The 19,943-nt window shown below is 38.6% G+C and overlaps 1 protein-coding gene across 4 annotated transcripts in view; it reads right to left on the reverse strand.

Annotated features, from left to right (window-relative positions):
* The window catches only part of NALCN (sodium leak channel, non-selective), a 264,733-nt gene that overhangs the window by 27,876 nt on the left and 216,914 nt on the right, over nucleotides 1–19,943 (reverse strand). For all 4 annotated transcript variants that reach the window (XM_045588772.1, XM_036457498.2, XM_036457492.2 and 1 more), the window contains 10 exons: nucleotides 19,690–19,781; nucleotides 19,475–19,597; nucleotides 17,208–17,264; nucleotides 16,845–16,965; nucleotides 16,622–16,753; nucleotides 15,023–15,190; nucleotides 13,223–13,327; nucleotides 9,181–9,287; nucleotides 2,351–2,471; nucleotides 2,161–2,259 (listed from right to left, as the gene is read on the reverse strand). In XM_045588772.1, the coding sequence (XP_045444728.1) occupies nucleotides 2,161–2,259; nucleotides 2,351–2,471; nucleotides 9,181–9,287; nucleotides 13,223–13,327; nucleotides 15,023–15,190; nucleotides 16,622–16,753; nucleotides 16,845–16,965; nucleotides 17,208–17,264; nucleotides 19,475–19,597; nucleotides 19,690–19,781 (1,125 nt within the window). The remainder of the gene's footprint in view (nucleotides 1–2,160; nucleotides 2,260–2,350; nucleotides 2,472–9,180; nucleotides 9,288–13,222; nucleotides 13,328–15,022; nucleotides 15,191–16,621; nucleotides 16,754–16,844; nucleotides 16,966–17,207; nucleotides 17,265–19,474; nucleotides 19,598–19,689; nucleotides 19,782–19,943) is intronic.

A 19,943-nucleotide genomic window follows, 5' to 3' on the forward strand; every position in this document is an offset into this window, starting at 1 on the left:
AATTTTGTGTATCAGGCCTCTAGTTGAATAACAAATGAACAAGTTTTGTTACATAGCAGCTAAACTGCTGCCATGAACAACACTTGCAGAAAAAAATCTTTTCTAAAATGTTCGGATAATTTATTGTAGAAATCTGTAATTGAGAAAGTTGTACATCTATGAACTCCTATTCATAGATGCGCTATTCAAGTTTGTAATGTCTGGTGATAGGATTTCTTTTCCTTTACCTCTTTCTCTAAGCACACATTTGAGCTCCCATGCTCCCCTTTCTCAGGCAGAGAAGTTCCTTTCTTCCTTCAGAATAGAAATACAACTGGTGTTGGGGGTAGGCCTGTGATTCTGCTTACTTCACACACTCTCTGAGTTCAAGAACTACACTGTCTCCGGTTAATTCAAAATTTTATGTCATTTCACGTATGCTGCTGAATTGTGAGCTGCCATAGGACCTAATTCTTCTGAAATTAGGTGTCTGCTCAGAGGGCCTTGGATGGTGTTCTGAGCAAGCAGAGCTTAAACTGTCTTAATTGACTGATTAGCTTCTGCTCCTATTCCAGAATTCCCAGTGTCTGCTCCATCACATGCCTCAAAGGCATCTGAAAACACCCATTTTCCTCTTTGTGCCTGGAATTACACTGAACACACGGTAGGGCTGAAAGAAACTCATTTATGAATGTGTTAAATAGGGGGGCTGGGCGATGTGCTCTCTATCCTTCTTACTTACTCTAACATTCCAGGTTTCTGTGGGGTAGTGCAGTGTTGGGATCCAAAGGGGGGATCTTTAAATTGAACTCTTTGAAAGTCTGAATACAATGACATCCTCATTCGGCACACATCAAAGGCGCCCATTGGCTGACTGACTGGCATCTCACGCGTGGAGCCTGAGCGTGAGTGACAGGGTCCCAGGTGTAGCTGCACAAACCAGAGCTCTGATGTGAGTGCGTTCGAATCAGTCCTCCCTGTGAATGACACAGTGCAACGCGGAGCTGGGCAGGGATATCTAGCTTTTCACTCAGCACAGAACGACAGTCGACATTTTCATGCACTTGAATTGGGAGAATCGCAGACTCCTGCAGCAATAGGCACTACTTCTGAATCCTGGCCCCATTTTCTACTCCTTATTTTGTGCTGTCTTCTCTTCAACTGGGCATTTCCTAGTTGAGAACTGAGAATAGCATATCTAAACCTTAGTGAATAGGAAGTGCTTAGAAACTGCATGTGTCTCCATTATTATGGTATCAGAAAACTGACCTTGACACAACAGGGGGCATGTCAACCATGTCCAGAAACCAACATAGAATGAGTCTCCTCAAACTCCTGTGTTTTTGGCAGGAAACTCCACGTGCTCTTTTCCTATTTGTTGAGCTCTTTATTGATCATTCAAGCTGTTATGAACTCAGCTCCCCAACTTCATAAAGCATACAAAGCTTTTATGTTATTTTAAATATATTTTTATTAATTTCAGAGAGGAAGGGAGAAGGGAGAGACAGATAGAAACATCAATGATGAGAGAGAATCATTGATTGACTGCCTACTGCACACCCCTTATTGGGATCAAGCCTGCAACCTGGGATATGCCTTTGACCATAATCAAACTTAAGACCCTTCAGTCTGCAGGCCAATGCTCTATCCACTGAGCCAAACCAGCTAGGGGGGCACGCAAAGATTTTACATTAAGTTAGAAAATCTTTTTATCCTACGAACTAAGATTTTAAAACTTGTACCGTGCCCTCCTCCCCATCCCATCAAAATACAACTGATGTTAGAAGTAACTCACCTACTGAGTTACTAAGAAGCATCTAACTTACATTAGTGAGAGCAGTATTGCCTGCAATCCCTGCATCAGCTTCAGCTATTGTACTTTAATAACTTGTTGCACATCCTTTCAATTTGAACAATAGGAGATGCGCCTTTCAGTGTCATGAATGAATGACAGTGTCACCAAAAGAGGAAATTTAGCAAGAGAGTTGTGCTTTTAAATAACGTGCCTAAAAGGCAGCAATGATGTTACTTGTGAAATAGTTACAGACATTATTCACACCAGTCACATTACAGTTTAATGTGACATCATGCTGTGTGTGAAAAAGAGACAGAGAGGGGGGAGGGGGCTTAGAGTGAGTGGCTGGAAAAGAATAAACTCCGTCTTACACCAAGAATTCTTACCTTGTTTTCATTGAAATTAGCAATAACTACTCCAACAAAAAGGGTCAGTCCAATCATGCAACCCAGGAATACAAAAACATGAATATAGATTCCATGCATCTGTATAAATGAAAAATATGGTTATTCATCAAAGCAAGTGAAAGCAGCTGTTGAAAGGCTTGTGTTCAAAGGATTCCACAGGCTTGCTTACCGGCCCCACACGATGAATAATAACATCCCTCACTTCCACCCAGCCTTTCAAGGAGAGGACCTCAAACAATGCCAGCATAGCATTTCCAACATTGTCAAAATTAAAGTTCCGAGGATTCGCCCTGAAAGTCAGAAAAAGGAATGTTCTGTGAAATTCCAATAAGAAACATCCTAAGGCAAATACTGTGGCTCTTTCCAATCTTGGGTGCAGAGTGATGTTTAGTGCTTGGAAGGTGAGCTATATAGGATTCTTTTGCTAAGTCATAATGCTGTGTGTTGTAGATTATTAATATAATTGTGTAATTAATTATTAGGTAATTATGGCGTACTCTCAGTTGAAGACAACAAAATGCTACACAACTTTGAGTTCTAGCTCCAGAGGATCAGGCTTGTTCTGATTATACTGAGGACTGGAATACCGTTCCAGTTAGAAACTGCATAGGAGATTTTCAAAGGGGCATTGGAGAATGGGTAGGAATTTTGAAATTGTTTTGTTTTAAATATATTTTATTGATTTTTTTATAGAGAGGAAGAGAGAGGGATAGAGAGTTAGAAACATCGATGAGAAAGAATCATGGATCAGCTGCCTCTTGCACAACCCCTACTGGGGATGTGCCCGCAACCAACTTACATGCCCTTGACCGGAATCGAACCTTGGACCTTTGGGTTGGCAGGCCGACGCTCTATCCATTGAGCTAAACCAGTTTCGGCTGAAATTGATTTTAAATTGGAAATCTTTCTAATGGCTTAAATTACAATTCAGAAAATGTAAAAAAGAGTTGGAATTTGGCCACTTTTATTTCGTTCTGTGTCCTCAAGTGAACATCATCACACTGTGAAGTAGTGACAGATCACTGAGAAGACATGGTGTGTTTGCTCATAGCCGCTGTTTCTAGATCACTCTCTCCCACTTGGATTTTTTTCTCTCTCACAAATGCTGATGTTCTCAACGGATACTTCCTGTGTTCCCAGTGCACAGTATGCTGCTACACCCACAGCACATTCCCGATTTCAAAACATTGTGGCCTCACTACATTTTTCGGGGGGGGGGGGGGGGGGGATGTCTTATTTCTTGTTTTTCTGACATGTTTTATACTTTTTTTTCCTTTGCAGTTACAAAAGTGATCTTTTCTACTCTATTACATTTCCCTTAGTCATTACAGGTCTGAGCTACCATTTTTGTTGCTCATAGAAAATTGAAGAGTTTTTTTCTATTTTCCCCTTTCCAGAGGCTATTGTAAGTAGCCGAAAGATTTAGAACATTGGTCGGCAAACTCATCAGTCAACAGAGCCAAATATCAACAGTACAACGATTGAAATTTCTTTTGAGAGCCAAGTTTTTAAAACTTAAACTTCTTCTAACACCACTTCTTCAAAATAGACTCGCCAAGGCTGTGGCATTTTGTGGAAGAGCCACGCTCAAGGGGCCAAAGAGCCGCATGTGGCTCGCGAGCCACAGTTTGCCGACCACAAATTTAGACAACCACACACTGAAAAATCAGGACTATCACTACATTTCTTGAATTTGATGGAGAATTGAGCTCAGGATTATTGAAGAGAGTAGGCCTACTGAAGTTTACTTAAATTATATTTTGATATTTTTTCCCCCTGCTAGCTAATTTATCAAAATGTAACTCTCACAAAAGAGCAATCTGGTTGAGCATTTTTGTACCACCATTATTTTTTTAAAGTGACAGAACAATCATGGGATGTATCCTTGTAAGTTCTTTTTTAAATACCAAATAGATGGGAATCTAATAAGAAAATATAAAACTGAAACTGACTTGCTCCTAAAGGTTTAAGGCTATTTGGTAGAAAATGTTTTCTATATAGTGCAAGAGCACTACTCACAAATTCTATTCTAAGATTCTGATTTATATTTTTAGTATGAAGTTAAAAACATATTCTCTTGGATTTTTCCAACAACTTTTCCTTTGGGAGTTTCAATTTCATGTAATATATTTTAGAGGAGGCAGAAACTGTAAGGATTCTACAAATGCCACCATTTTCTCAAATAAAGATTTTTTAAACCAACTGAGCCAGTTCTCAGATCTGATGTTAAACTTTCTTCCTCATCCATCCACCCCACACAGTGATATTTACTTATTTGTTTGTTTGCTTATTTATTTATCAGTTGAATTTATTGGGCTGACATTCGTTAATGAAATTATACAGGTTTCAGGTACACAATTCTATAATCTATCGTCTGTACACTGTTTTGTGTGTTTAGCCCTCAAGTCAAGTGTTCTTTCCCACCATTAATCCCTCCTTTACCTTCTTCTACCTCCTCCACCCCCTTTCCTCTGTAAAGTGGTGTTTCGTTTTGTTTTAGCTGAATTTGCAGCAATCAAAACTACTTTTAAAAGTAGAGTGTGTTAAAAATAGACTTTTAGGTTAAACCAAGAAAAAGAAAACAGAAGATCATAGACTTAAATAGTTGGAAGAATATATCACATTTAAAAGATAAGAAAAATAAGTATTTCTCAGCTTTAGTCATTTAAAATATTTGTATATGCTTTGTTCAGGTATTTAAAATGGGAAAGATTAAAACTTTACCTACAACCACAGAGGACTTCAATAAATCCTAGTCTTCATCCATTACTGTCATTATACCTGTAGCTCTTCCTTGATTTGGAAGGTTGTTTGAATATCATCTTTCCGGGTTAACTTTTAAAGATTACAATCTTATTTATCTAAAAAAATATATTTTATTGATTTTTTACAGAGAGGAGGAGAGAGGGATAGAGAGCTAGAAACATCGATGAGAGAGAATCATCGATTGGCTGCTTCTTGCACACCTCCCACTGGAGATGTGCCCGCAACCAAGGTATTGTACATGCCCTTGACTGGAATTGAACCTGGGACCTTTCAGTCCCCAGGCTGACGCTCTATCCACTGAGCCAAACTGGTTTTGGCACAATCTTATTTATCTAATTCAGAAAACTAGGACATTGGTTCTGACCTCACAATTTGGTCAATCTTTTACCTTCCAATGAAAAGTGCCCCAAGGTTCCCAAGATCATGATAAGGAGAATTTCCCTTCTCTGGGAAGATGGGACATGATGGGGGAAGAAACTTAGCTTCTACCCTCGGGTGTGAAAATAGAGAGGGTGACCTTATCCTAAATGGCCCCCTATGTCTTACAACTCTGCAATCTAGTCTAAAAAGTCAGAACCTTCTTGTATGTTCTAGAATATACTGATTTATTTATTTATTTATTTATTTATTTATTTATTTATTTATTTATTTATTTTGCCTGACATTTTGGCAATAGCAATTTAAGTTTCCTCAGTTTGATACACCTAACCTCGGCTGAGCCCCTCCAGATCACCTGTCCATGACTCTTCCTCTTTTCAGCAGCCTAATGCCTATTCGTCCTTCAAAAGTTAACTGAGTGTCTTCTCCTCTGGGTCCTTCACCCTGGTCCCGTTATAGTTGGGTACGGTGCTTCTCCTGTGTGTGCCACTGCACCCTTTGCCTACGGTATCCTATCCTGGCCAATATACCAGGAAGCTACGGAAACGTACACCTCCAGCCTTTCCCTGGACAGGTATCTTCCAATATTCTGGAAGGGGCCCAGCAGTGAGTTCACATGGTCCTATGTTTTTATTAAACTTACAAGAATAAGGTAGTTTTATATTCTTTTTCTTAAAGAATGTTCACAAATTGTTTGTGCCATATGGATTCTACAAAAATTTGATCTTCTGCCTAAACTGTATGACAGTGTAACTTAAAATTACCTAGAGGTAAGCTTTCAGGTGAGCTTAGGGGCTTATTTATGTAGCACCAAAGCCCTTAGCATATTATAGTAAATTACTTATAATTTTCTTTTCTGTTCTCCACTAGACTTCAAGGTCCTGGGGGTCAGGGACCATAGCTTGTCCTCAGTGATGCCATAATATCTGGTGAATAGTAAGAACTTAATAAATGCACTTATTATGAAACTGAGTACTTTGTTGATTTTTCTCTCATAAATTACAGTTTGCTATATCAAAGACTTCTGATGAAAATAAAATACACAGTATTTAAATATATGGTATGTTTAATCCTTTTTAGCAATGTAATTTTTATCTCATCAAGTCTGAGTGGATCCAAAGGAAATGAATGTATTCATCTGAAGAGAAAATACAGAAACCAGACTATCTCCTGAATTAGATAGTGCATATTGATGTCCTAATTATAATTATCAAAGTATTCCTCTAGGCCAATTTCCAGATAAAAGTTATTTTCTTAATCCTAAATTAGTCAATACAAAATTACAAAATTTTCAGCTGTTAATTCTTGGTGAACTTATTAAAGAAGAAAAATGTAAAAATTAGCTGGTTACAGCTAACATTTATTTGATGGAAGATTTCGTTGTCCCTAAAATTAATCCAAGTCACAATTTTACAAACAAATGGATGATGTTCAAATGATACCTCTTTACCATTTATGCTTTTAAAGTGTCATTGAACTTGAAACCCCTAATAAGTTACATAAGACATTCCATTTCAATTAACTCTGACTTTAAAAAATCATAGGCAGACAATTTTATGAAACAGAGTTGAATAACATAGGGCACAATTGGAAAAAAAAAAAAACTTTGCTTTTCTCCCAATACTGCTTTGTAGTATGTCCTAGCTCCCTTCCTGACATTTTGGGGAGGGGATCAGCCTCATCCTAAAAAGTCCACTCAGTTTTACATCCAACCTTGGCTGTCTTAACCTTGTGCAAGGATCCCAACCTCAGCAGCTCAGCCTGATCAGTGATTTGAGGAGGGAAGAAGAGCGTTCACTCCTCCTCTTCAGGTTGCCATCTGGTTCTTATAAGACTGGAGTTAGAGAAATGGAGTGGGAGGCTGTGTATTTTATGCTACTATACTCTGGCCATTGGCGCTCTTGTCACAGCAGCTGTTATTCTTTATCTTGTGCATTTATGTGTTCCTCAGAAACTCTGTTATATTAACCATGTTTCTAGCTCCTGTAAACATGACCCTTTACCATCTGCCCTACATACATAGGCAGGACACACTTTGTTTTGGACAATCTGATAAAACACCCGAGTCATCCTGCCTCCCTCAACACCCTCTTTCCAACTTTGGGAGGAGTCCTTTCTAGGGCTTTAGCCAAAATTCCAAAACAGTAGGAAAAAAAAAAATCCCATTTGATGTACTGGTTTAAATAAATTATTTATGGTATAATAATTAGTTTTCATCTCACAAAAAATGTTTTATGCTTCCTTAATTTTTTATTTTAATGTAAATGAGACTGATTTTCTAGTTAGCACTGGGATAAGGATAGTTATATATATATATATATATATATATATATATATATGATGCCATATGATGGCAGCACCCAGTCCCTTCAGCCCCGCTGGGGCAGCAGGCATGCGGTTGGGCCCTGGGGGCGGGCCTGGCCACCCTGTGTGCCTGCCTCCGGAGTCCCACAGTCTCCTCAGCCCCCCAGCTTCCCAGGGCCAGCCCAAGGCACAGGAAAACCTCAGATGTTGGCTGCACAGCTGCCAAGGGCTGGCCCGAGGTGCAGGCAAGCCTCAGATAACAGCCGACCAGCCAATATCTGAGGTGCAGGCAAGCCTCGGATGGAAGCTGCCCAGCTGACACCTGAGATACAGGCAAGCCTCGGATGTTGGCTACCAGCTACCCAGGGCCAGTCTGAGGTGCAGGCAAGCCTCGGATGGTGGCTACCCAGCCACCCAGGGCCACCCAAGGTAACCAGAGCAGGCTGAGGCTTGAGCTGCCAGCAGTGGCGGCAGCAGAGGTGTGATGGGGGCACTGCCTTCCCCAGATTGCTGGGTTGCCTCCCACCCCTGAGGTCTCTCAGACTGTGAGAGGGGGCAAGTCAGGTTGAGGGATCCCCCTCCAGTGCATGAATTTTCATGCACCAGGCCTCTAGTATACTATATATATGTTAATGAATCCACAAACCCAAAATTGATTTATTTTTAAATAACTCTTTTGTATTGAAAAACAACCCAATATAGATTGCATTGCATTGTTTATAAAAGTGAATTTAATTTAGAGAAATGCCAAATCTGTAACTATAAGTCCTAGGAGTACTAATGGGTGAAATGCTATTCCTTTTAAAGAGTTTGACATTTAGTTGATTGTGACAAAAGCAAAGTAGTTGCTGTTCTTAACTCATTATTCTAAAAGGTAAAATGAAACAAACAAACAAAAAAACAATAAAAAAATACAGGACAAATGCAGTTTATAGAACACTTAGTTCATACATGAAGCGGTCATCAATAAAATGGACTAGGCTCTTCCATCTTTGATGTAAATGCTTTGAAAAATTATTTCCAACGAAAGATAAATTGTGTTATTGATTATTCCTATCTAGAGTTTCAATGATGAAAATCCTTCACTATCAATGGGCTTTGAAATTGAAATAGCTTTATGATTTAGGTAGGCTTCTTCACAACCATAATAAGGACATCAGATCTTCCCTTAAAGATATACATTCAGGTGAGTTTAGTTTTAATTTGATTAAAATTTAAAATTAATTTTAAAAATTAAATTAAAATTTGACTAAAAATTGGATTGAAAAAATTTAATCTCACAAATATTGAAAACTTGTGAATCCAGATACAAACTTTTAAAATACTGGAAAAATATTGCAGTGATATTTTACTAGTTTCATGAAGCAACAGGGGACTCAGGATACTTATATTTACAGTAACTTATATCCTGTTGTAATTCATTGCTTTTCCTTGGAAGTACTTTCACATCTCTATCAGAGTTACTCTTAGTTTCATATCCTATTATACTGATTTAAAACCTTATGCTGACAAATATAGCCTTCTTAGGGATGTTTATTTCTGATATCTTACCAAACACGTGGCACCCAAAATCCAGGTTTTTTCTCTCCAGGTCTTAATTTTAAATTTAGGTTCTTGGACACACTTACATTAATTCTGAATATGCCATTGCAATCTTCCTAAAATAGAAAAAAAGAGAAAGAGAAATGAAGGAGGAAACTTCATCAGAAGAGGAACTCAAAAAAGACGAAAGATAATAAGTACATTTTACATAGAGTCACAAAGATCTTTGTTTGACAAAAGTGATATGGATAGCTAACCCCAAATAGTAACAAAGACTGCAGAGATGAGTGGTGAAAGTTGATGCTGAAAACATTAGTAAATGGGCAAGATATATGATTAAACATTCCTTCAAGGAAGATGTATAAATGGCCAGTGAGCACATGGAAAGATGCTCAGCATCATTAGCCATCAAGTAAATGAAAATCGAAATACAGTGAGATACCACTAATACCTGCTCAGAAGGCTATAATAAAAACAATTAACAACAAGCTTTGACAAAGATTTGCAGAATTGAAATCCTCATACTAGAACCTTCATACACCACTGGTGGGAATGCAAAATGGTGCAGCCATTTTAGAAAATAGTGTGGCAGTTTATCAAATGCCCAAACAAAGGGTTACCTAAAACCTAGAAATTCTACTTCTAGGTATCTATCTATTCAAGAGAAATAAAAACACGACAATAACAACAAAATACATACACATCAAAATTTATACATGGATGATTATGTCACTGTTATTATAAACTAGAGTCCCAGTGCATAAATGTGTACACCATTGGGGTCCCTCAGCCTGATTTGTGCCCTCTTGCAATCCGGGACCCTTCAGGGGATGTCAGGGAGCTGGTTTTGGCTCAGTTTCCAAAGGCCAGGTCTTTGAGGATCTCTTCCTAAAGTACATTTCTGGCCTGTTTTTCAGTTCATTTTGGCATGAGAGGGAAGTGAATGGGTGGGTCATGTTCTTTACATAAATTAACTCATTTAATCTTTATAATATCACTATGTGAGAAGTGCTACACAGGAGCAAAAGGTTCAGAGGGATTAAGCGATTAGAACAAGTAACCATTCCTACAATACATTCTGCCTTCTCTGCTTGGAAGAGTCTTTCCTGTTAGAATCCTCCCTCTCCTTAAAGCCTCTCAGCACAGCGCCCGCAGGCGGAAGCACTACTTCCCATACTTGAAAGACTGCACATTACTTTCACTTCTCATATGCTCTTTTGAATTATGACTTTATGTTACATGGGTTACACATGAAACACACATTCTGGTTGGACAGAAAATGCTGTGAAGCAGGGGCAGCGACTTACACATTTTCCAACCCTACTTTCATTAATCATGGTGCTTTGCACATAACTGATATTTAATAACTGAATGTCAAAAGATATTCTCAGAATTTGTTTACAGGGCTTTGGTGACTAAGTTCTGGGCTCCCTATCTCTACCTAAAGTGGTGCCAATATTTCTGCTGTCAAGTTTTAAGAAAAAGGAACTGAAGGAGGAAGTGTTTAGAGAGGCTTCCTAGAAAATAAAGCCATTCTCTCAATTGAAAACACAGCACTAACAGCTCTAAGCTTTCTTAACTTTAAACATTAGGTATATGACTCAAATACTGGGGTATTTGGTTTCCATTTCCCCTTCTTTTAAAAAGATACACTAAAGTTTCAAGGTAGACCTGGAGTTCCTTTCCTCCACCTGGTCTCCTTGGCCTTGGCCTCCTATATCAGGACTAGGAAAAACCTGTCCCAATTAAGGACCACATCTCACTATACCATTCCCCCCCCCCCCCCCCCCATCATTCTGCTGTCAATGATTGCTAAGTGTTCTTAGGCTTTCTTTTTTAAAAATATATTTTATTGATTTTTTTACAGAGAGGAAGAGAGAGGGATAGAGAGTTAGAAACATTGATGAGAGAGAATCATCGATCAGCTGCCTCTTGCACACCCCCTACTGGGGATATGCCCTCAACCAAAGTACATGCCTTGACCAGAATCGAACCTGGGACCCTTCAGTCCGCAGGCTGGCGCTCTATCCACCGAGCTAAACCAGTTTAGGCTTAGGCTTTCTTTATGAGCCCACTGCTGATGCCTCATTGCTCTGAGAAGAGGATAAATGCATCATGATATTTGTGTGTTTGTCTGTCCACTATGTGCTCTCTGTCTCCTATCCAAGTAAGCATCAATCTTCAGCTTGGGCTGGGTATGAGTAAATAATATAAAACCACACTGCACTTAGGCTATTATTATTGTAATATACTGAGTCATCAAGGTTCCCAGTAGGCTTCATTCTGAAGTGTTGTTATTCTCTTTTTGGCATCTCTTCAGTATGGATTTAAAATAACCCTACTTTCCACATGCAAGCTTATGGACTAATGAATCAGTTCCATATGATTTCCTTCATTAGCTAATTTGGCACACCATGACATTTATAGCAGGTTCCTTGTTATTGCTTCTCAGGCTTACCCTCTGTGGAGGGCAGCTAAAGGAGGCAGTGACTTAGGTGTGCCTTGTGCAACAACACAAGGTCTGCCCAACTTAAGTATGTTTCTTCTGCCCTGCCGCTTCCTGAAATCTCATTATGAATATACTCAACAATGAATATTGACTGCACAAAGATGTTATCTGTATTTTATTCCAATTAGACAGGTAATAATTTTTATAATGAGAAGCCCAAAAATAATTTTTATAATTAGAAGACTTTTCAAGTGGGTATAAACTCTATATTAGATAATCATAATTGCTGGAGATATGTATTGTAATTCAACTCTATTAAACCTTCAGAAACATGCATTTTAATGGACTCAGAGCATTATTTTACCTGTATGAATGAGTACATACTTTTGCTAGTTGTTTTTTAAAAATATATTTTATTGATTTTATTTCAGAGAGGGAGAGGGATAGAGAGCTAGAAACATCGTTGAGAGAGAAACATTGACCAGCCAACTCCTGTACACCCTCTACTGGGAATGTGCCCACAACCAAGGTAAATGACCTTGACCAGAATAAAACCTGGGACCCTTCAGTCTGCAGACTGACGCTCTATCCACTGAGCCAAACCAGTTAGGGCCATACTTTCGCTAGTTTATACATTTGCAGTACTTGGTTCACTTCATTAGTCTACTCATAATTTTGGGAAGAATTCTAAAAGATTGAGACAGTAGAGATTGGCAATTATTAACCAAAATCTGTCCCTTTTTTCCCATAAAAGACACCACTACGCTACATATTGCAGTCCTCCTTCCAGTCTGGTGAGGCTGTGCTCTTCTCAGTGGAACATGGATTGAAGTGAGATGTGCTGCTTCTAAGCTCTGCCTTCTCAGACAGAGATGATTCTTTGTTCATATGAGCCAGCTAAATGGAGAAGACTTGAAAACAGCAAAGGGTGAGGACACAAAACAGAAGGAAATTGAATGCCAGAAAGGTCATTTGGAGGAGAGCTCTCCAATTTACCCAAGGTCCAATATATTCATTTCATTATGTTTCATTACTGAAATATTGGGGTTGGTCCAGCCGTTAGCCTTCTCTTACTGACATTGACCAAAGGAAGAAGCATTAGCAAAGTATTCCAAGCTTGGATCTTTGTTAGTTGTCTTAATTCTGGGCAAATAAGAGCTAATATAAGGCCTTGACTTTTCAATGGGGAAAATGTTGGAGTGCAGAGGTATTATACAGGGGACGTGACAGTGAGACTTTGCCTTTCTTGGGGAGGCTGTTTGTTGATATGAGTGTCATGTGACAACAGAGGCAGGATTAAGTTCAGAAAGATTCAAAAGAGTCCAACATATGGAATCTTGGGTGACTATGCAGAAGACGACCACAGTAGATTGACACTGGAAAAAGAGGGAAGAGTAGAATTCCCTAAAAATGTGCTTTTAACCTTACAGAGCATTGTTATCTGGAAAAGACATACTACATGTTATAAGCCAAAGGAGTTCATGGGAAGAGAAATATTAAGAGTTTTGTCAGGGGGCTGTCGAAGTCACCTCAGCACATGCTTACCAAGGGATGATAAACTACCTTAATTTTTATTCCCAAAGATAAAAAGGAGTATCTTACCCTTCTAATAATGTTGGGGTCATTGCACTTTGCCAGTTTTCCAGCAAAAAGCTGAACTCCAAAGCTTGCAAAAACAAGCATTAATGTCAACAAAAGAATGGAGACCTGAAAGAAATTGGTGAGATATAAAAGCTCTCAGAAAGACTTTAAACAGTCCATTTGGTTTGAACAGCAATATGAACGGAACTTTTCCGATACCATTTGTATAAAATTCATGATCTTTTATGATATTTTTTAATTCCCCAGCACAGGCCATCCAATTAGCATTACTGGAATGTTAAAAGAAGAAAATTAACAAGAGGTTTTGGATTTTCAGAAAACATATAACTTGTAAGAAAATGGGCTAAGGTATGTTGATATGACGTAGATTTTCCTGATTTTAGCCAACACTTTTTATTTCTATTTTATTGAATGGAACAAAGAAACATGTCTAAATAATTATATTTATTCATTTTCTTAAAATAGATTCATACTTCTATTAGCAGAACATAAATTAGAGGGGCAGTGGCTTTGCTTTTTTGTGAGCATGAGGACATGTGAATGTGCTACTCACAGGATTCAAGTAATTCAGTCTAAAAAAACACACAAATCTCTTAACTGGCTTAGGCTCCCTCTGCTGGATGGCTATTTTGGTCTCCAAAGAGAAAAGTGGCAAAGGATAAAATACTAAGCACACTATTGATCTGTACTGGTTGCATAACTTAAAATATACCTTAAGTATACTAAAATTGCACAGAAACATCACCAGGGCAAAGACACACATAGATTCTCTTCTAAAAATCTATTAAGGGTCAAAGATACGCCACATTAGCCATCAGGCAATATTCTGTTTTTCTTCAGTTCTAACGGTGTAAAAGCCAAGATTTTATGGCTTTGTGACAAAGAAAATATGGAATTTTAAACACATATTTAAAAAAAGTGTTAGCAACTCCATGCCTATAGTCATAGTCCAACCTGTCTGTAAAATACCTTAGGATAAAATGCAACTAAAGCTGCTCTCTTACCACAGGTGTGTTTCTAGAAAGCAAGCTATGAGATAGGCTTGTGAGAATACATTCATGTTTTTCATGCTCAAGCAGAACTCATCAGTAATAACAAGAATCTTTTGACCACTCCTGCAACAGATTGCGAGCAATGAGTCTCTTACTCATGATTTTATCTGCCGCCCTGCTCTTAAAAGACCCTAAATCAGTGTTTACTCAAGTAAAAAGAATGTTTTCCCCCTCAATCACATTTGGAAGTATTCATTACTGTATATTTAGGTTAGAGTACAGTATATTTGTATGTTGCTTTTTTTGTGGGTTGTTTGGTTAACATTCTAGAGATCAGAGATAAATTCTATTGCTATATGCTTTAAGTGACATATTAAGTAAAATTGTGAACTCAAATGTGTTAATTCCTAATATAATTTTGTGAAGTAGATGGTGTTGAATCTTTTTAACCTTAATTTCCAGATGGGAAACTAAAACCCAGAGTAGAAATTAGGGCCAACAGTTAGGAATGGAAGTGTCAGCAAATACTGTGTTTTGATTCTTCTCTCATTGTCATTTCCAGAGAGCTTCTCTTTAGCGTAGGTAAAAAAAAAAAATGTTTGCTGAATGAAATATATTAATAAGGCAGAAGCATTTGGGGGTAAAGTTTATGAATGTGTACTGTGCATTGTTAGTGCTCTTATAATCTTCTGACCAAAAACTAAAATTGTAGATTTCACCTTGACAAGCAAGACTTGCTTTATCCTCTTGTTAGCTACATTGCAGAGGTGAACTCTGTGCACTGGGAGGGAAGTTAATTGTAACATACCAAAAAAATTTCCTTGAAGCCACTGAAAAGCTCTCGAACCACTTTCCTCATCTGTGGCACCAGTTTGAATATCCGCAACGGCCTTAGGCACCGAAGCACCATGAGGAGCTGAGCTCCTGATTCAGCAGGCACATTTTGAGGCATCCAACAAAGAAATATCAAGCTCACCTAGAGGGAAAAAAATCATCTCTTAAATTTATACAATTTATCCTCCACTGTGTATATTTTCTGAGAGCCAACTGACTACATCTATCCCTTAGGCGAGACTCCCCTGTGTTATATGGGACACACATTCACCCGGTGACTACGCAGTCTCTTCACTAAACTATGAACCCAATCTAGACCCAAGCAACCCTAAAGCAAAGCCATCAGGCATATGCAGGAATGGAACAGGATGCCACCAGGGGTGTGCAGCAGTGCACTCTGCCCCTTCCCTTACTGACACACTGGAGGCTCCCCTGATGTCAGCAGGATTGAAATTCCTTTGATCAAAGAGACTAAACCTCATTCATGACCTAATACTATTTTATTAACTACCTAAACAAGTTGCACTTAAGGGTCACAGTTCTCCTTGCTGTGCTGAAAAAGACATTGATTTTATACCTTCTTGGACATAAAGAGAAAAAAAAATTCTTTGAGTTGTTTCCCATGGTTTCTCAAATTAGTTTAACCAAACAGTTGAATGGTCTTTCCAAGCCAGATATTTTGTGCCTTATAATTGGGAGAAGGGTCCAACCACTCTCACTTTAGTTTGTTTTCAGTAGGAAGGCGGCTCATCAATCAATTATATAATGTAGATTTTTTTTTTTTTTCAGTATCAGAGCCACAAGAATTATGGGGGGTGTGGGGGGGGTAAACTAGTTTTGCTATCTTAGACCTTATTAATGCATGTCTTATATGCATACATGAAAGTGGGTGATGTAGTTCCAACCATATTTATGAATCTTTTTAATGTTTTCCATTTAGATTTTTATATACATGCCTCTTGTTCAGCTATAATAGACTTACTAGTACTTAAAAACTCAGTTTTGGCCAAAACCGGTTTGGCTCAGTGGATAAAGCATCAGCCTGAGGATTGAAAGGTCCCAGGTTCGATTCAGTCAAGTGCATGTACCTTAGTTGGGCACATCCCCAGTAGGGGGTGTGCAAGAGGCAGCTAGTTGATGTTTCTCTCTCATCGATGTTTCTAATTCTCTATCTCTCTCCCTCCCTCTCTGTAAAAAAATAAATAAAATACATTAAAAAACAATAACAACTCAGTTTTGGTATCTAAACTTTGGTGTCTCACATATTTCACTCTAGTACCAAGAAAAGCAGGATCGTTTACAAATCCATTATATTTTACATTTAAGAAATAATCAGCCGAAACCGGTTTGGCTCAATGGATAGAGAGTTGGCTTGGGGACTGAAAGGTCCCGGGTTCAATTCCGGTCAAGGGCATGTACCTTAGTTGCGGGCACATCCCCAGTAGGGGGTGTGCAAGAGGCAGCTGATCAATGACTCTCTCTCATCGATGTTTCTAACTCTCTATCTCTCTCCCTTCCTCTCTGTACAAAATCAATAAAATATATTAAAAAAAAGAAATAATCAAAGACTTACAAGATATATAAATATGTCCATTACTCCACCAAAGTCCCTGATGACAGCAGTTGGAGTGAAAAATAAGCCATCTGCCATAATCTTCAGGTTAAGCTCAATGCTCATGAATATCACAAATACATACTCAGCAATCTGAAATGAGCAAAAGGCAGTTTGATCACAATGAACGGAAAAGCTGCATGTCAGTGTCTTGGAGCTGTGTATTAAGATTTAGCAGAGGTACCTGTAAAGTAGGTGCATGCATGACTCTTCGGAAGGGAGATTCGAACATCATGGAAATGCAGGAACAGATGGTTACGATGATCATGACCCAGTCCAGGTAAGTCACCAATCCCAACAAGTCACTGCCAAAGACCAAACAGAACTGAGGAACACACACGATCCAGTAGAGGCGGCGGCTAAAAGCCAGAAAAGTCACTGCTGTGATTCTAATAATGTGACTGGTACATTTTTATGAATCATCGATTGTCTATTGCATGGCATAACATAGCAAGAAAACAAAGAGCATTTTTAATATTTTAATGCATCATAAAGCAGTACACAGAAACTTCAAATGTGCATGGAAAACATAATTTGTAAAGCTTACTAAAGTTGATGGTACTTTGTATTTTTCACAGCTCCTGTGACAGGATCTGTTTTAGATCTGTAAAAGAGAATAAACATATAAACTTCTGCAATATAGCAATGGTGTTATAAATTGGCAGCACAGAATTTAGAAACATCTCATCTACCTAAAATATCTTTTTTCCTCTTTGTAAAATGTGCATTATAATATACTAGAGGCTCAATGCATGGAGTTCATGCAAGGGTAAGCCCTCGCATCCACCCCAGCTTCGTCTGGAAGGTCGTCCCGTTGTCCAGCCATCCTGTTGATTTGCATATTATACTTTTATTATTATAGATGGTAACTGTTTTGACTTTGGGAAATAGAGAGCATTAGGTGGAAAAAAATCAGAAGAGCTTGCAGTTAATACTTATGAAAGTAAAGTTTTATATTTCTCAAAATATTTAATTTTAGAGTTGATTATTCCATTCAACAATTTCTGACATGGATTTTACAGAATTAAATTTTGGTTTTTCTTTAAAAACATGCATTTAAAATCTTTGCCTTAGCAGTTTAAAGATGTTCCTCATAATTATTTAATTAAATATCTCTAAATTCAACAGAGTTCCTTCACCCTGTATTTAACTGCGATCTTGTGGAGTAATGTATATAGAATTTCTCAGGGAAGGAATCTCTAACTTCTACTTTTTTGGGGGGACACAATCTCCTGTAAAGCCCCTAATAGTGTCTGTATGTGTGGTCCCAATTACAACAAAGTAATCTTTGGTTCATATCAGCTGCGTTGCTGACAAGGAGAACTACATGGCACTAAATGGAGTGGAGAGTTAGTAATTATAGTAATTAGATGTTAACATGAAGGCAGTCAACTGGTTCATTCCAGATGAAAACCCCACTTTGGAACTCATCAAATCAATTTTAAATTGCCAACTTTTCCCTTTACTTTGTGAAAACTCAGGGGAGTTTTTAATGATTATTACTCAGTTATTTGAAGCTGTGAAGATTTTTCTAGAATGGCAGGAAGAACAATGGATTGGTTGTCAGAGCAGGCCATGTACTAGCTGGTGTCCTTGGCAAAGCTCTTAATCTCTGCCGAGGTCTCCTCCAGTCCTGAATGCTATGACAGTGTATTAGTTTCATATGGCTGCTATAACGAAGTACCACAAACTGAGTGGCTTAAACAAAAGAAGTTCATTTTCTCAGCTCTGGAGGCTAGAAGTTCAAGGTGTCAGTAGGGTTTGTTCTTTATGACAGCTGAGAGAAGGCTCTGTCTCAGTTCCCTCTCCTTGGATTGTGGCTGGCCATCTTCTCTTTGTAGATGTAGCTTCCCCTCTTTATGTGGCTGTGTCCAAATGCCCTCCTCATACTGGTCATTTTGGGTGAGAGCCCACTCTAATGACCTCATTTTAATTTAATTACTTCTTTAAAAAGTCCCTCTGTCTGTTACATTCTGAGGGTACTGGGGATTAGCACTTCAACACATGAATATTTTTGGGGGTGGACACAATTCAGCTCATAACAGATAGTGAGCATCATGTGCTACTGATGGTCAACACAGGAGGTCAATTTATCTAAATGATAGCATCAGAGAAATTCCAGCTATAGATGGCAAAGTATTTGTACTTCCTCTAGGACTTTTAATGTCTTCAGGATAATTACTTCAAGTTATGCATGACAAAAGTCCCATGTCACCCACTGGCTGCCTGCTAACAACGGCTTGAGTCATCACAAATGCAGGGGTCTCCAGACTGACCACACTAACCGCCTCTTGGCCATTTCTTCCATGTGGGTAGGAATGGAGACAGTGGCCAATGGGTTTCCTTCTTAAAACAATTGATAATAGGAACACTCATCAACTTTCTTTTTACTTTTACATTATTCTAGAAGAAACGGATTGGGGTATTTTGATCATGAAGAAATTACAAATGGGAAAGAAGATGGACGCAATGCCTTCGCCCTGTCATTCAATCTCCCTTGGTTTCAGGGTTCAAAATAAACGTGGAGCCAAGAACACCGCTATCAACGTGTTGGGGCAGCAGTTAAAAACGAACAGATAAAAATGGCTAAGTGCTTTCTTAAACGTGAGTCATATATGAATTTAAACTACTGGCAACCTTTGTTTGTCTTGCACTGGGCTGGCCGCTCAGCAAATAAGAGCAGCATGATTAATTAGCCCACAATTTATTTTGTGACCCCATTAGGATTACACGTTTCTTCTCCCCAGTATGACAACCCCACCTGCTGTTTGTACGACCCAGGCCAAGCACCTGGCTGAAACGGAGTGTACTTACGCATTGAAGCGTGCCCGGACCACCACCCGGCAGAAGTTTCTGAACCTGTGCTCCCGTCCTACTATGAACAGTGGCTTATCGAAGTACGGGTGGTTCTCCCGCAGCTCCTCTTCTTGCACTTTCCTGGAAGGGGACATTGATGGGAAAGTAAGGCTAAGGAAAGGAATGCTGGCTCTTCCAAAGCGAGAAACAAGAAACAGCGAGGCACCCTGTACCTTTTCATTTCTGCTTGCTCCTTTTTTTCTTGGATCATCTTTATTTCACTGTCTTCTCTTTGTGCATTCCTGTACCTCACTGTATTGGAATGCTAGAAATAAATTAAAAGGAGTATATCAAAATGGATGATATTTTTGAAGACCACCCCAAAACGATCATTTTATAAAGACCTTTACTTTGTATATATTTTAATGGCCATGGTCATCTTAGCAAGGGTGTTTTTTTATTCCAAATTATTTTTTTTCTAATAAAA

Source organism: Pipistrellus kuhlii, unplaced genomic scaffold (genome assembly GCF_014108245.1).
Source record: "Pipistrellus kuhlii isolate mPipKuh1 unplaced genomic scaffold, mPipKuh1.p scaffold_m20_p_3, whole genome shotgun sequence".
In the NCBI taxonomy this organism is placed as follows: domain Eukaryota; kingdom Metazoa; phylum Chordata; class Mammalia; order Chiroptera; family Vespertilionidae; genus Pipistrellus; species Pipistrellus kuhlii.